Here is an 18375-nt window from a genome sequence, read left to right on the forward strand (position 1 = left end):
TTCTATTTGTCATTTATTGCTTTCTTTACAGTTCTATTTATCCACATTGGTTTATTCTTGTCCCATAACCTTTTATTCCCATAAGGTATGTACCTCTCACAATTAGATTTTAGGATGTTTTTAAAAATATCCCATTTTGTGGCTGTATTTTTTTTAGGGGTGCACCGAAATGAAAATTCTGGTCCGAAACCGAAAATTCAGGATGCCCCTTGACCGAAACCGAAACTGCCTTTTTGCCCAAATACTTTTAAAATACTTTTTTTTTAATGATTTTATTAATAATTCTTTTTCATGAATTTAATAAATCATATTACCCACCCACCCCATAACAGTGCCATCCACAGACCCCCACCCACCCCATAACAGTGCCATCCACAGACCCCCACCCACCCCATAACAGTGTCATCCACAGACCCCCACCCACCCCATAACAGTGCCATCCACAGACCCCCCCACCTCATAACAGTGCCATCCACAGACCCCCCCACCTCATAACAGTGCCATCCACAGACCCCCACCCACCCCAAAACAGTGCCATCCACAGACCCCCCCTCCCCCCCCCCATTGCCGCTCCAGTACAGACTAGTTATAAAATGTGTACAATTAATAGAAAATAGCGGGGAGGGACTGGGAGGAGGAGCTGGTGGCCGTGTGTTCACTGTTCTCCGGCCCCCAGCTCCAGTAGTTATAAAATGTGTACAATTAATAAGGATTCTATTCATGAGGCCCCCTCTGCAGTAGAACATTCAATATAGCCACATCCTACTCACAGGGCTGTTATCTTAATGCTGGCCGGCCGGGCAGACGAGCGGCAGCGTCACGACTGACGTCACATGCCTGCGTCGCCTCCTTCATTCAGAAAGTAGGCCGGGCACATGACGTCAGTCGTGACGCTGCCGCTCCTCTGCCCGGCCGGCCAGCATTAAGATAACAGCCCTGTGAGTAGGATGTGGCTATATTGAATGTTCTACTGCAGAGGGGGCCTCATGAATAGAATCCTTATTAATTGTACACATTTTATAACTACTGGAGCTGGGGGCCGGAGCACAGTGAACGCACCGGCCCCCAGCTCCTCCTCCCAGTCCCTCCCCGCTATTTTCTGCCGATATGTATCAATATCGGCCGAAATGGATTAGGTGCATTTTCGGCCGATATTTTCGGCCGCCGGAATTTCGGTGCACCCCTAATTTTTATTTTTGAGGACTTTGTCCCAGTTAGTTAGGCCTATGGCCTCTCTTAGTTGGTTAAATTTAGCTTTTTTGAAGTTTCGTATTTTTGTTCCTACCTGAAGAAACACTCTTTTGAAAGATAATTGGAAGGTTATTACTCTTTGGTCACTATTTCCCAGGTTTCCCCCAACCTGCACATCTGTTGTTCTGTCAGGTCTATTGGTTAATACTAAGTTCAGTATGGCCATGGATCTAGTCGGGTCCTGAACCAGTTGGGAAAGGTAATTGTCTTTGGTTATTGCCAAGAACCTGTTTCCTTTATGAGATGTACAGGTTTCAGTTTCCCAGTCTATATCTGGATAATTGAAGTCACCCATAATAACGACCTCATTATGATTTCCCGCCTCGTCTTTTTATTTTTATAAAAAAACTTTTTAACTTTTAACTTCTGGGGGACATTTTATATATTTTTTTTTTTTACGGTGTTCACCTGAGGAGTTAGGTCTTGTGAAAAGTTTATAGAGCAGATTGCTACGGACACGGCAATACCCAATATGTCTATTTTTTTTTATTTTTTTTTCACTTTATAACTACACTAACTACAATAACAGCAGTTTTGAAGCAAAAAATAAATAAATCATATTTTAGTGTCTCCATTGTCTGCGAGTCATAGTTTTTTATTTTTTGACCGATTGTCTTAGGTAGGGGCAAATTTTTTGATTGGTTTTATTTTGGGGGTATACTATTTTGGGGGTATATTTTGGGGGTATACACCTTTTTGATCATTTGGTGATGTAAGGTGACAAAAAATTGCTTTTTTTTAAAGTTCAGCTGAGGGGTTAGGTCATGTGAGCTGGTTGTTACGGACGCGCCGATACCTAAAATGTATACTTTTTATTTCACTTTAATAAGTATTTTTGAAACAAAAAAATTATGTTTTGAGAGCTATATTTATTATTATTTTTTGAGCAATTTTCTTATGTAAGGTGTGAGAGATGGGAATGCAATGGTTCTTGGTGGAAAAATACAGAATGCTGATATGGCAATGTGGGAGATGGAGAGGGTTAAATAGAAAAAGGCAATATGCAGATAATAATAAGACAGTTTCCTCTTTAGCAGAAACTAGTCTGAGCCAAGAACTGTGGGGGGTGGGGGTGGGGTGGGAGAGGAATGGAAATCATATGTATTGTCTTATAATCTGTATCTTGTAACCGCAAATTTCATGTTCCTCATGATGGTTTGAAGCCTATATTATCATGAGCTTGTCTTTAAATTAAACAGATTACTTGATCCAGCCATTGTGTCTGTATCAGTTTTCTCTGTGCACATAAAAGTCTGTAATTTAATTCGAACCCCGGCAACCATAGAGAAGGGCCGATTGCCCTAACAATTCTTGGCGCCGGAAAGTGGGGCTCGACTAGTGGACTCTTCCCTGAGGCATCGAAACCATGCTGAGGCTTGGACAAGGATGCACAGATAACAAACAGCGTTGTAAAAGTTAAGAAGCTTATTCTTACAACCATCTGTTTCTCCGGTTGTCTGAAAATCAGCCTTCGAGGTTGAGGGGAAGTTATAAAAGTCTACTCACAGTCGAGCCTATTTTGTAAGTAAGAACCACATGATTCCTATGATTGCTGAGTAATGAGACATGGACGTTGGAATTGACTGGGAAAGCTTTGGTCTTGTGTTGGGTATCTGCATTAATGTAGCTGTTGTTATTTGAATTATATATAGAATTATTGAGAATGCAATGAAAAAGAACCAGGAACCTTGGAATCCTATTAGACACTTGTCCTGTGGGAATCTTGTTTTGTACAGTATACACTAACAGTGTGTAGTGAGGAAGTACTGACAGTATAACAGGGCTCCAGATGGCGACCAAAAAGGTTGTTAATGCGCCTTAAAATTTGCAGATGGCGACAAGACTTTTTAGTCTTGTCGCCATTTGCGACTGGACCGCTGCGCAGCCTAGTATCAGTTAAAGAACATGGCACGCGCCATGTTCTCCTCACTAGCACAGTGGAGAAGGAGGGAGTCCCTCCCTCCCCACTGTGACGCGGCCGCCACTGCCACCAATAGGGAGATAGCAGGGAGGAGAAAGGGAGGAGCTGTGGCCACTGCGCCACCAATGAATGTAAAACATATTAATACAAGTACAGGCAGCGGTATCACAGACCCGGCCTCAATAACAGGGCATGCGATACGTGGCAATTAACCCCTCAGGTGCCACATCTGAGGGGTTAATTGCCAAGGATCGCATTCCCTGTTATTGAGGCCGGGTGTCGGGTCTGTGATACCGCTGCCGACACTTGTATAAATGAGTTGAAGAGGACCTTTCATGGGTCCAAAAAATATGAACGAAGTAGCAGGCTACATAGAGCGGCGCCCAGGGATCCAAGTGCACTTACTATTATTCTTGTGCACCGCTTCGTTCGCCCGCTGTGGTATTTTCAACATTCAGAGCAAGGAGGATGAGACGCCAGTGTCTCTCCTTCTCCCTGACAGCAGCGCTGTCCAATCGCTGACTCTGAGCTCTGCGCTACGATTGGACAGCGCTGCTGTCAGGGAGGAGAGACACTGACGTCTCCTCTTCCTTGCTCTAAATGTTGAAAATACCAGGGGCCACAGCGGGCGAACGGAGCGGCGCCCAGGAATAATAGTAAGTGCACTTAGATCCTTGGGCGCCGCTCTATGTAGCCTGCTACTTAGTTCATATTTTTTGGACCCATGAAAGGTCCTCTTCAACTCATTTATACAAGTGTCGGCAGCGGTATCACAGACCTGACACCCGGCCTCAATAACAGGGAATGCGATCCGTGGCAATTAACCCCTCAGATGTGGCACCTGAGGGGTTAATTGCCATGCATCGCATGCCCTGTTATTGAGGCCGGGTCTGTGATACCGCTGCCTGTACTTGTATTAATATGTTTTACATTCATTGGTGGCGCAGTGGCCACAGCTCCTTTCTTGTTCTGATTCGGATTACATGGAGGATGAGGCTTTCTCCTCCAGAACATGGGACGGGGATGTCTCCCTTTCTGAAGGAGGAATTTCAGAGGGCGATAGAAATGCTATTTCTCTGCGGATGAGATGCTAAAAGCGGTCCGTGCCACCATGGGGATGAGATGCTAAAAGCGGTCCGTGCCACCATGGGGATTGAGGAGGTCCCCAAGACTCATTTCATCCAGGGTGAAATTTTGGGGGAACTGAGAGTAAAAAGGGCAAGAGTATTCCCCATAAATGAAATCATCAGAGACATGGTGTTGGAGGAATGGTCCGAACCAGAGAAAAGACCTGGAATAGCTAAAGAATTAAACAATCGCTTAGTATTTGACCCATCGCAGTCAAAACTGTTTGATAAAATTCCAAAAATTGACATTCAGGTGGAAAAAGTAAATAAAAAGACTGCTTTGCTATTCGATAACGCGGCTCAGCTTAAAGATGCCATGGAACGCAAAGCGGACGCTCTTCTAAAAAAATGGGCTTAAAACTAATATAGCGGCCACGTCTGTGGCCAGATCCATGTTCTTACGGCTGAACGAACTGGAGAACCATTTAAAGAAGAAAACCGCTACGGAGGAAATCCTTAAGTCCTTACCGTTGTTAAAATCTGCTACAGGTTTCTTGGCTGATACCTCGACTAAATCTATTAGATTCAGCGCCAGGGACGCAAGCTTATCTAATGCTGCTCGTAGAGCCCTATGGATGAAGTCCTGGTCAGGCGATAAAGCCTCCAAAATGAAGCTCTGCTCAATCCCCTTCACGGGGAAATACGTTTTTGGACCTGTCTTAGATAAAATCTTAGAGAAGGCTGCGGATAATAAGAAGGGCTTCCCAGAAGATAGACCCTATAGAAGGAACCAGTCCTTTCGTCCCTACGCTAGCCAAAACAAATCCTATAGAGGCAAGGGCAAATCTGGTCGCTGGACTTACCCTAAAGGGGTAAAGGAAGAGGTATCCTTCTCAAACCCCAGGCTAAGTCTGACGACAAGCAATGACGCCATAGTCGGGGGGAGGCTGAGCTCTGGAAATCCCTGAGCTCTGGAAATCATTCAGTCAGGATACAAAATAGAATTCACTTTCATCCCCCCAGCAAAATTTGTCATCACAAATGCAGGCTCCAGGATTTCCAAGAAAAACATTCCTTTGGGCGTCCAGGAACTAGTGGAAAAGGGAGTGGTAGTTCCAGTCCCAGTTTCCCAAATAAAACAGGGTTTCTACTCGACTCTTTTCCTAGTAAGGAAGAAAGAAGGATCCTTTTGCACGATAATAAATCTGAAACACCTGAACAAACGTATCCTATACAGGAAATTGAAAATGAAATCCCGGAAGTCGATTACCCCTCTAATAAACATGGGAGCTCATGTGCTCGGTCGATTTAAAGAATAACTGTCGTATATTTTTTTGGGGAGTATTGGATTGTGGTGATTAATATCTCCTTGGTGGCCCTATTTCAACTTTTCACAGTGTATTCAATTACCCCTTAATTCCACAGTTTTGTTCCCTGTACAGGCTTCTTTTACCTGTGCTTAAAATAGGGTTGCTAGGCATGGTCCGTCTATTTGTTGAAGGACGGAGGACGCAGAAGCACGCAGCGTGCAAGGTCAGATTACTGACAGCCAGGGACTGTAAGTAAATGATTAAAGCCAGGTCCTCCCCAGCAGCTGATAACAGTGCCTGGGCTGTGTGCACTTCTCCCTGTCCCTGCGCTTGGCAGACGCTCCCTCACTCAGCAGAGCTGGAGAAGTAGAGTTGAACCAGCGCAGACCAGGGAAGGGAGATCTTCCATCTGCTCAGTGTATAAATGAAAGCAACATGAGGTAAGAGGATCTCTTTGTGCTGCAGGAGATTAACCCTTTAGGGGGGGAGGGCTCTGGTTACTGACACCTTTGGGGGGCTATTGTTACTGGCTAGTGAGGGCAGGTGGGATTAGCCTCAGGGCGAGGGCAGTGGCGGCCATCTTAACTGAATAGTAAAATTGCAGTTTTGTGCTGAATCTTATTAAATATGGGGTAAGTCAGTCTAATAATACTGATTCTGGAATATAAAAATGTGCAATATAGGTGGCTCACTTCCAGTAATAGAATGGTAGCTGTGCTCAGTCCGAGTAAGCTAACCCAAAAAGCTTCAAGTAAAGGAGAGTGAAAAATTGGAATGAATGGACGGCACTCGCAACAAGTGGGATATAACAATATAGTTTATTTAGATTATAAAGATAAGGGGAATTTAAAAAGTGTCAGTTGACTATGTCAGATGATAGTTGACATATATTAATCTAGCTTGTCTGTTTGGTTTTGATAGAACTTGTGATGTGTATACTCATTAATAAGTGACTGAGTTTATAAATAAATAAGTGTATAAATGAATTAATAGGAATTTGATAGGTGTCCTAATCGAGGTTAAATGTCCTTAAATTATCAATTGATGTCTATATATATATATATATATAAACACTTCATCAATAAGTATCAAAACATATTTAGTGTCCATCTGTGTTTTAAAAATTCATATTATCCACAAACAAGTTGATATACTCCAAAAAAGTCCATAAAAAAGTTTGTAAAAAATTCAAATTGGAATTGTACCTAAGAAATGTCTATAGATCAATAAATAATAGATCCCAAAAATTCATGTAGTTCCAAATAACTACTACTATTAGCACAAGCACATATCCAAATATAGGAGCAACTATTTGAAAGATTTACTTATAAAAGGATCTGTCAGCATCCATTATCACCTTAATTCCTTCCTTTGATTATTAGTGATCACTAAAAAAGCTATTATTGAGATCGATCGATAAAATTATCTGCATGAATTTATATTCATGCAGATAATTTTATCGATCGATCTCAATAATAGCTATGGATATGTGCTTGTGCTAATAGTAGTTCAATCTCCACCTGGAAGGGAAATGACACAGAGGTACTTTACCACTCTTCTGTGTGTCTCCATCTGTCCAGGTAGGTATCCAAAAAATAAAAATAAAAATGAAGACAGCACGTCCAAAGGGTGCAAAAAGTGGAATTTATTCCAGATGCAACGTTTCGGCTGTGTTAGCCTTTTTCAAGCATGCATATACATCAGAAGGTGGGGATTAAATACCCACATACAAAAACATGTGAGTGGGAGTGACCTGTGATACAATTAACTTCATTGTCATCAGCAGTTTGGGATAACATACCTTATCCATGATGTGCAGGTGAGGTTGGGCGGGTAGCCTGTAGTGTTGGAGCCATTGGTAACGCCATGAGGGACGCCTAGGGAAGTCAAATGCAGGTGGAACGCATCTGTGTTCCAGCAACGAGCTGCCGAGGTCGTCACTTCCTGTGCCGAACCCTCGTGGAACGCATTTGCGTTCCAAAAACGGCACTTCCGGTTAGGTAACATCCGGATGCAGGTGCCAGTCACATGTGGACCGCATTTGCGTTCCAGCCCGACTCTTCCGGTAGTGTAAGAGCCAGAATCAACAGTGCGCTCTATTAAATATATAATGCCACTATATTTGTACAGAGGGTCGGTGTTGGGCGCACTATGTGGGGGAGATGATGGAAAAATAACAATGGTATTCCACGGCACTCAATCCGGATTGGAAGCTCCAATATTGTATAGCGTTCATGCGCAATAACGTTTAGTGCATATATCTGCAATGTGTCTAAGTGCAGAATAAAGGGCTGGGAAAAGGGAGTGGGCGTATGCGCAATGGAATAAGCCTGCATATATGCATATAATGAGTATATCTGAGCGCAACTAGTGTGCCCCGCCAATGCGCAGAAATCAAACACTGCGTGTGCCCCAGCCACCTACAAAATGGATTTTGACTGTGTCACAGGGCTCCATCCCTATGTGACACTCACATAATGCACCAACATAAACAGGTTAATTTCCTTGGATACTGTTGCATAATGAATACGTATGAACAGATATTTTTTTGGATACCTACGTGTTGCTTTACTAGGGGCTTTTTATCACCCCTCCTGGAGACGAGCACCCAAAACATTATTACTAAGGAGTACTGTCCACCTGTATTTTCACAGCTGTCCAGGTAGTCGGCGGTGTCAGCTGGAGACACACAGAAGAGTGGTAACGTACATCTGTGTCATTTCCCTTCCAGGTGGAGATTCAACTACTATTAGCACAAGCACATATCCAAATATAGGAGCAACTATATGAAAGATTTACTTATAAAAGGATCTGTCAGCATCCATTATCACCTCAATTCCTTCCTTTGATTATTAGTGATCACTAAAAAATCTATTATTGAGATCGATCGATAAAATTATCTGCATGAATTTATGAAATCAAAACAACTTATTTGGAACTACATGAATTTTTGGGATCTATTATTTATTGATCTATAGACATTTCTTAGGTATAATTCCAATTTGAATTTTTTACAAACTTTTTTTATGGACTTTTTTGGAGTATATCAACTTGTTTGTGGATAATATGAATTTTTAAAACACAGATGGACACTAAATATGTTTTAATACTTATTGATGAATTGTTTATATATATATATATATATATATATATATATATATACATACACACATCAATTGATAATTTTAAGGACATTTAACCTCGATTAGGACACCTATCAAATTCCTATTAATTCATGTATACACTTATTTATTTATAAACTCAGTCACTTATTAATGAGTATACACATCACAAGTTCTATCAAAACCAAACAGACAAGCTAGATTCATATATGTCAACTATCATCTGACACAGTCAACTGACACTTTTTAAATTCCCCTTATCTTTATAATCTAAATAAACTATATTGTTGTATCCCACTTGCTGCGAGTGCCGTCCATTCATTCCAATGATTCTGGAATATCATGTTATTAGTAACTACATATATGAAAATTTAAATTAGGGTCTAAGTGTGACAGTTATCCTTTAAGGGAAGCATATTATCACATCCCAACAATCAAAAATACCTGCGATTCACAGTTCACGACTTATACAACCGGATCCTTCATTTCCAGTTCACAGCTCATCTGCCCCGAGACTCTTCACAAAACTGGTAATAGAGATGGTAGCCCCTATGAGACAGGAAGGACTCAACATAGTACTCTACCTAGATGATTTGTTAATCATAGGCAACTCGACGAGACTCCTTCTACCACCTTTAGAAATATTCTTATCCCGTCTATTGGAGCTGGGCTGGATAGTGAACAGATCAAAATCTGTTCTACATCCCTCCACGAGTGTGAACTTCCTAGGTGTAACCCTGGACTCGCAAAAGCTCTCCCCCAGGTCAAAATCCAGTCCCTCAAACAAAAGGTCAGAAGATTCCAATCAAAAAGAGAATGTTCTATAAGAGAGGCAATGAGCCTCTTGGGCCTCCTAACTTCTTGCATCCCCTCAGTAGAATGGGCTCAGGCCCATTATCGTGTCATGCAAAACTGGCTTCTGGATCTGTGGAACAAAAAACTAGATTGCGGATCCCAAGCTCTGTGAAGGTATCCCTCTCATGGTGGATAGTGGAAAAAAAACTTGTCCAGAGGAGTCCCATGGAGCAAATACCCATCAATTACAGTTCTCACGGACGCCAGCAAATCAGGCTGGGGGGCAAAGGTCAAAGATATTACCAGGGCTCCTGGGGAAAGGACACGTCCAATCAATCATCAAATTTCAGAGAACTATATGCTGTCTGGAAGACCCTGAACACAGCCAGGGAGTTTCTAAAGAACCGCCATGTAAAGATCCTATCGGACAACATGACGACTGTTTCAAACCTCAGGCACTAGGGAGGTACACGTTCAAAAAAACTCCAGAGCATTGGGGAAGAAATATTCTCTTGGGCAGAGAAAGAAGAGGAATCTATCTCAGCAGTCCACTTGAAGGGCTCTCTGAATCAGGAAGCAGACTTCCTCAGCAGACAGAAAATAGACCAGTCAGAGTGGTCATTCAAACAGGAGGTGTTCGAGACGATAACCAGGAGATGGGGCCTCCCCATGATAGACCTGTTCACCTCAAGAAAAAATACAAAACTAAGAACATTCTATTCGCTGAAACCAAGAGACAACCCCTGGAGAATCTATGCTCTCTCACTAATATGGAATTCGGGTTTGGCATACGCCTTTCCCCCTCTCCCCCTGATTCCGAGAATAATTCTGAAAATCATGGAAGGGAGGACCACAGTTATACTGATCACTCCTTTTTGGCCAAAGAGGAGCTGGTTCCCCCTACTTCAGAAACTAGCAATAGAGGAACCCTGAAAGTTACCGCCCATCCAGGACATTCTTCATCAAGGTCCTATTCTTCCCCCTCATCCAAAGTTCCTCAAGCTCACAGCCTGGATCCTGAGGTCGCCATACTAAAACACCAAGGTCTCTCTGACAAAGTCATATCCACAAAGAAATGCTGTCGGAAGAAAGTAACATCCGCAATATACCTAAAAATATGGAAGAAGTTCTGCTCATGGTCTGGGGAGATAGAACTAAACCTCAGGGAACCTAACATCCAGAAAATACTTGACTTCTTACAGAACGGTCTAGAGCTGGGACTTAGACCCTCTACATTGAAAGTGCAAATCTCTTCACTTAGTACCTTCTTCGACACCAGTCTCGCTGATCATAGGTGGGTTAAGCGATTTATTAGGGCAGCAATCAGGTTAAGGCCCTCCTTAAGATCTCGTACTCCTACCTGGGACCTAAGCCTAGTCCTAAACGGACTTATGCATTCTCCTTTTGAACCCCTGGAAGACTGCACAATAAAATTACTCTCCTTCAAAAACACCTTTCTCATCGCCATTACCTCAGCCAGGAGACAGGGAGAGATACAAGCACTCTCCATAAGATAACCATATCTCACTATCTCCGACGACAAGATCGTTTTAAAACTGGATCCAGGATTCTTGCCCAAGGTAGTTTCCAACTATCACAGAAGCCAGGAAATCATCCTCCTCTCCTTTTGCGACAAACCAAAAAACTAGAAGGAAAGCAACTTCCATACTCTTGACGTTGGACGTACCGTACTAAAATATATGGAAGCCACAAAAGACTTTAGGAAATATGACAGTCTTCTCATCCAGTTTGCAGGAAAGAATAAGGGCTTAAAAGTCTCTAAGTCCTCTATTGCCCTGCTACAAACTTCAGAACCTGGATCCACCCGCAAATGTTCGGGCTCATTCCACTAGAGCAGTTTCCACCACTTTTGCAGAAAAAGCAGGAGCTTCCCTAGATGACATATGCAGGGCAGCCAGCTGGTTAAGCATACACACTTTTGTTAGACATTACCGCTTAGACTTATCCAGGTCTTCCGACCTTTCATATAGACGCAAAGTCCTTCAAGCGGTTGCCCCCCCCCCAAATGTATAATTTTATAATTATCCTGTGTGGCCGTCATGGTGATGAAATGGAAATCCGGAATTAGACTTACCGGTAATTCTGTTTCCATGAAATCACCATGACGGCCCATAATTCCCTTCCCCTTTTTATTGGTATGAAGTAATACCTTGTGTTTTCCCTTTTTGTGGTATGATGTAATACCTTGAATTATTTTGTTTATGATTCTGGCACTTAGTAATCTTTGAAACACTGAGGAATGGTGGTTGGACGGGGCAATTTAGCCTCTTCTCTGTTCCTGCCCTTACAGAGGTCATGGGTTAATCTCCTGTGTGGCCTTTATGGTGACTTAATCGAAACAGAATTACCGGTATGTCTAATTCCAGATTTTTACGGTGTTCACCTAAGGGGGTAGGTCATGAGATATTTTTATAGAGCCGCCTATTATGGACACGGTGATATCTAATGTTTATTTTTATTACATTTTATTTTTTATTAAAAATCACTTGATGAATAGAAAGGGGCACTATTTTTACTGTAAACTTTTTTTTTATAAAACACTTTACTTTTTATTTTTGTTCCTGTACAGGGTCTGATCCCTGTTTCAGTGTAGTACAGTATATGCTGTATTGTACTGCATTGAACTGTCAGTTTCACAATGACAGTGTGCCTGTGAGACCCAGCCTGGGTCTCACATGCTTCTTCCGAACATGGCAGACACAGAGGCCTTTTTTTTTTTGCGAGGCCTGAGGTTGTCATCGGCCCCCTGGCACCACAGTGCAGGAGGCCAATGGAGAGCCACAGGAAGCCCCCTCTGCGATCCTCTTATATGTTGCGGTCAACATTGATTGCGGCATATAAGGGGTTAATCTGCTGGCATCTGCGTTTACACTGATTCCGGCAGATACAGAGCAAAGCTCCTGTGCCCGCCGGATCATCGAAACGTACGTCAATTTGCGCAAAGTCACTTCCCACTGTGACATATTAGTATGTCATGTGTCGCCAAGAGGTTAATAGCTGTCGGCTGAATGATCATTTGGCTGAGAGTTATCTCCCTCGACTCCTCCATACCCATACATGTTCAGTTTGGCTTACAGTGAACTGTCCCTCCTCCCCAATACATTTATACTCTTATATGTGCACACAATGAGGAAAGAGGAGAGAGCTACTGATAGACACCTCTGAATTGTGGCTTATCTCCAGGGACTAAAGGATCGGGCAAAAAATATTCAGTTTGCTCAATTCCGCCCCCTTCCCCCAACATCTTGTAGAGGAGAGTCAGGAGGTACCCATACACATTAGATTGCTGGCTGACAATGCTTTGTAAGGGCTATGTCTGGTTCTGCAGTTCTCCCCATTCAAGTGACCTATACTGGGCGCAGCAACCACCAAATGTACGGTGCTGTCCCTGGTAGACAATGTTCCTCAAGGCACCAGGACCCGCCCCCCTTCAGTCAGCACGTCAGTCTTCTTACTGATGATTAATCCTCTGGATACGTCATCAGTATCTGATCGTGGGGGTCCGACACCCTGGACCTCTGACAATCGTGAGAAGGCCGCGGTGCTAGCTGATTGGCATCGGCCCCCCCACAGATCAGATACCAATGACCTATCCAGATCATCAGTAGAATGATCTCAGAAAACGCAGGCTTTAGTGTGATATAGCTATGGCCAGATCTGGTGGCACACTGTTCGCCCCCTTTGACTCAAACCAATTCTAAAAAGGCGCTAATCTATATTTTCTGTTTACCCCACTTCTGGTTATGGCTTACAAAAGCCCATTTCTGTGTATGGGGCGACAGGACGCCCCCTGCCCAGGTGTGACTGCAGATAAACGCATTTCATGATAACGGCCATGTCTTGAGCAGCTCAGGGCCAGTCTGACGCTGACACATTGACAGAACATGCGCCAATATAAACGTCAGGGACACCTGTTTCTCCTCAGACGTTATATGTACCCCACACCGCACACCCTTCATGAGGAGGACGCAGACGTCAGCACGCACGCCGTGCACACCGCCTCCCGCTCTTACCGATGTCCGTGCCCTCGTCTCCTCCTCCTCTTCATCCATGGTAGTGCTGAGGGGCGCGCCGTGCACGGTGACAAGCTGCAGCATACAGCAGTGCGGCTTCTCTGCTGCCCGGCTCCACAGTGACTGGCAGGACCAGACGCGGCCGCCTCCTCCTGATCCCTGACACACGTTGTTACAAGGAGCTGATAACCGCGCACTTTTCCCTCAGAGAGACATTAGGTTATAACATAGGGATTCTCTACTTCTTTGTAATCATATTTGCAGGTGTATGTGCAGTGTCGGACTGGTACTAAGGGCGGGCCCACCACGCCTCTGTGAAGCTAGGCCCTCATCACCAGGGAGGAGGACAGGGAAGAACTTTCTCAATTGAAGGTGAGCTGGGGGCAGCCAGGGTGCTTCTCTCCCCCCTAAGGCCTCATGCACACAACAGTAGGGTGTTTTGCGGTCCGCAAATCATGGATGGCGCCCGTGCGCGTTCCGCAATTTGCAGAACGGCACGGACAGCCTTTACCCTCTTAACGCAGGGATGCGTCCTGCGGGCGGTCGGGTTGTTCCTCGTTGACGCGCCGGTGCGTCATCTCGTGAGAGGTGAGATTTTGCATGAATGCGTGCGCACAGCGACGCGCTGCTCGGAAGTTATACTACAGCTCGCCAGCGATGATCATTCGCTGGCAGGCTGTAGATGTTAAAATAATGGCATCAGAAAAGTATATTAGATGCTGTTTTGTTAACAGCGTCTAATATACCTGCTACCTGGTCCTCTGGTGGTCCCTTTTGCTTGGATCGACCACCAGAGGACACAGGCAGCTCTGTAAGTAGCACCAAACACTACACTCCCCCCCCGTCACTTATTAACCCCTGCTCACCCCATATAGACCCCCTGATCACCCCCTGTCAGACTTCATTCAGACATCCGTAGGTGTTTTTGCAGATCCGCAAAACACGGACACCGGCAATGTGCTTTCCGCATTTTGCGGATCCGCACATTGCCAGAACTATATCGAAAATGCCTTTTCTTGTCCGCAATTGCGGACAAGAATAGGACATGTTCTATAGGCTCTACAAAAAACGCAGTGTTCGCCCGATCAGGCCTGATCTTGTGCGCACTCTTGCGTTCAGTCCGCCCCACCGCAGTGACAGAAATATTTTTTTTTTTCACTGCAAAAACACCGCAAAATCGCTGCGGCGCTATAAAGATCACTTTTGAGGGGCCTGGCGAGTTCATATAAGTTAGTTTTTTTTGGGCACACGTTAGCGGAAATTGATTTTTATTTTTTTTTATTTTTTTTTCTTCTTATAAAGTCTCATATTCCACTAACTTGTGACAAAAAATAAAATCTTACATGAACTCACCATACCCCTCACGGAATCCAAATGCGTAAAAATGCCCGGTGAAATCCTAAAGGCTGCAAAAAAGTGTCACACATGTGGTATTGCCGTACTCAGGAGAAGCTGAGAGAGAAATATCTCTGTAAATGACAACTTTTTTACATTTTTTTATACAAAGTTGTCAATTTACTGAGATATTTCTCTCACCCAGCATGGGTATATGTAAAAATACACCCCAAACCACATTGCGCTACTTCTCCTTAGTACGGCGATACCACATGTGTGACACTTTTTTGCAGCCTAGGTGCACGAAGGGGCCCAAAGAGTACCTTTTAGGAGGGCATTTTTAGACATTTGGATTCCAGACTTCTTCTCACGCTTTAGGGCCCCTAAAATGCCAGGCAGTATAAATACCCCACATGTGACCCCACTTTGGAAAGAAGACACCCCAAGGTATTCCGTGAGGGGCATGGCGAGTTCATGTAAAATTTTATTTTTTGTCACAAGTTAGTGGCATATGAGACTTTGTAAGAAAAAAATAAAATCATTTTCCGCTAATTTGTGCAAAAAAAAAACTAACTTCTATGAACTCGCCATGACCCTCACAGAATACCTTAGGGTGTCTACTTTCCGAAATGGGGTCATTTGTGGGGTGTTTCTACTGTCTGGGCATTGTAGAACCTCAGGAAACATGACAGGTGCTCAGAAAGTCAAAGTGCGTAAATTAATTTTTTTGCACCATTGTAAACGCTATAACCTTTACCCAAACCAATAAATATACACTTATTGCATTTTTTTAATTAAAGACATGTAGAACAATACATTTAGAGAAAAATGTATATAGAAATTGAGTTTTATTTGAAAAATTTTGCAACAGAAATTAAAAAATGTCATTTTTTTGCAAAAATGTTGGTCAATTTTGATTAATATCAAAAAAAGTAAAAATGTCAGCAGAAATGAAAGCTCTATTAGTGAGAAGAAAAGGAGGTAAAATTCATTTGGGTGGTAAGTTGCATAACCGAGCAAAAAACGGTGAAAGTAGTGTAGTGCAGAAGTGTAAAAAGTGGTCTGGTCATTAAGGGGGTTTAAGCTAGGGGGGCTGAAGTGGTTAACCTGTTATGCCTCATTCACACAGTCAGTGTTTGGTCAGTGATTTCCATCAGTGACTGTGAGCCAAAACCAGGTGTGACTCTAAACACAGAAAAAGTGCAGATCTTTCCCTTATACCTTATGTCTGTGGAGGCTCTGCTCCTGGTTTTGGCTCACAATCACTGATGGAAATCATTGACCAAACACTGACATGTGAATGAGGCTTTATGGACACAGGTCTGCCTTCCGGTGACGAGCCTGTGAGATCCAGCCCTCTGGCTCTCACAGGCCGGAAGCTGTATGAGTAATACACACAGTATTACTCATACAGCCAATGCATTCCAATACAGAAGTATTGGAATGCATTGTAAAAGGAATCAGACCCCCAAAAATTGAAGTCCCAAAGTGGAACAAAAAAAAAGTTTAAAAAATAAAGCCCCCCCCCCCCCCCCAAAAAAAATTAAACGTTTCAAGTAAAAATAAACAAAAACGTCATTTTCCCCAAATAAAGTTAAAATAAAATAGGTATCGCCGCGTCCGTAACTATGGCTCCGAATATGGAGACACTAAAACATCATTTTTTTGTTTTAAAAAGCTGTTATTGTGTAAAACTTACATAAAAAAGTATACATATTAGGTATCACCGTGTCCGTAATAACCTGCTCTATAAAAATATCACATGACCTAACCCCTCAGGTAATCACTGTAAAAAAATAAAAATGGTGTAAAAAAAAAAGCTATTTTTTGTCATCTTACATCACAAAAAGTGTAATAGCAAGCGATCAAAAGTCATATGCACCCCAAAATAGTGCCAATCCAACTGTCATCTCATCCCGCAAAAATTGAGACCCTACCTAAGACAATCGCCAAAAAAATAAAAAAAACTATGGCTCAGAATATGGAGACTCTTATTGTTTCAAAAATAAAAACATTGTGTAAAACTTACATAAAAAAAATGTATACATATTAGGTATCGCTGCGTCCGTATCGACCAGCTCTATAAAAATATCACATGACCTAACCCCTTAGGTGAACACTGTAACATTTTTTTAAATACAAACGGTGTAAAAAAAGCCATTTTGTGTCACCTTACATCACAACAAGTGTAATAGCAAGCGATCAAAAAGTCATATGCACCCCTAAATAGTGCCAATCAAACCGTCATCTCATCCCACAAAAAATTAGACCCTACCTAAGATAATCACCCAAAAACTAAAAAAAAAACTATGGCTCTCAGACTATGGAGACACTAAAACATTATTTTTTTTGTTTCAAAAATTAAATCATTGTGTAAAACTTACATAAATAAATAAAAAATTATACATATTAGCTATCGCTGCGTCTGTGACAACCTGCTCTATAAAAATACTGTAAATAAAAAAATGTTGTAAATAACAAAAATCATATGTACCCTAAACTAATACCACCCTATCCCGTAGTTTCTAAAATGGGGTCACTTTTTGGGAGTTTCTACTCTAGGGGTGCATCAGGGGGGCTTCAAATGGGACATGGTGTCAAAAAACCAGTCCAGCAAAATCTGCCTTCCAAAAAACGTATGGCATTCCTTTCCTTCTGCGCCCTGCCATGTGCCCGTACAGCAGTTTACGACCACATATGGGGTGTTTCTGTAAACTACAGAATCGGGGCCATTAATATTGAGTTTTGTTGTGCTATTAATCCTTGCTTTGTAACTGGAAAAAAAAATATTAAAATGGAAAATCTGCCAAAAAAGTGAAATTTTGAAATTGTATCTCTATTTTCCATTAATTCTTGTGGAACACCTAAAGGGTTAACGACCTTTGTAAAATTAGTTTTGAATATCTTAAGGCAGGCATCCTCAAACTGCGGCCCTCCAGCTGTTGTAAAACTACAACTCCCACAATGTCGTGCTGTAGGCTGATACCTGTAGGCTGTCCGGGCATGCTGGGAGTTGTAGTTTTGCAACAGCTGGAGGGCCGCAGTTTGAGGATGCCTGCCTTAAGGCTGGTTTCACACGGGCGTTGCGGATTGGGGCCGAGTGCGTTCAGTGAAACTCGCACTATTTTGCAAGCAAGTTCAGTCAGTTTTGTCTGCGATTGCATTTAGGTCATTTTTTTCCGCGCGGGTGCAATGCGTTTTGATGCGTTTTTCACGCGCGTGATAAAAAACTGAATGTTTACAAACAACATCTCTTAGCAACCATTAGTTAAAAAACGCATCGCACCCGCACTTGCTTGCGGATGCAATGCGTTTTTCACGCAGCCCAATTCACTTCTATGGAGCCAGGGCTGCGTGAAAAACGCAGAATATAGAACATGCTGCGATTTTCACGCAACGCAGAACTGATGCCTGAAAAACAACGCTCATGTACACAGACCCATTTAAATGAATGGGTCAGGATTCAGTGCAGGTGCTATGCGTTCACATCACGCATTGCACCCGCGCGGAAAACTCGCTCGTGTGAAAGGGACCTAAGGT

At 42.9% G+C, this 18375-nt stretch overlaps 1 protein-coding gene across 2 annotated transcripts in view; it reads right to left on the reverse strand.

Annotated features, from left to right (window-relative positions):
* Window positions 1-18375, reverse strand: part of SLC2A11 (solute carrier family 2 member 11) — a 103976-nt gene that overhangs the window by 51038 nt on the left and 34563 nt on the right. The window contains exon 1 of one of the 2 annotated variants that reach the window (XM_044289744.1): window positions 13501-13948. The exons of the other annotated variant lie outside the window; for it this stretch is intronic. Coding sequence (XP_044145679.1) covers window positions 13501-13584 — 84 coding nt within the window. The 5' untranslated portion in view covers window positions 13585-13948. Of the gene's footprint in view, window positions 1-13500; window positions 13949-18375 lie in introns of those variants that run through there. 2 annotated transcript variants of the gene reach the window in all.

This window comes from Bufo gargarizans, chromosome 1 (genome assembly GCF_014858855.1).
Source record: "Bufo gargarizans isolate SCDJY-AF-19 chromosome 1, ASM1485885v1, whole genome shotgun sequence".
Taxonomy (NCBI): Eukaryota; Metazoa; Chordata; class Amphibia; order Anura; family Bufonidae; genus Bufo; species Bufo gargarizans.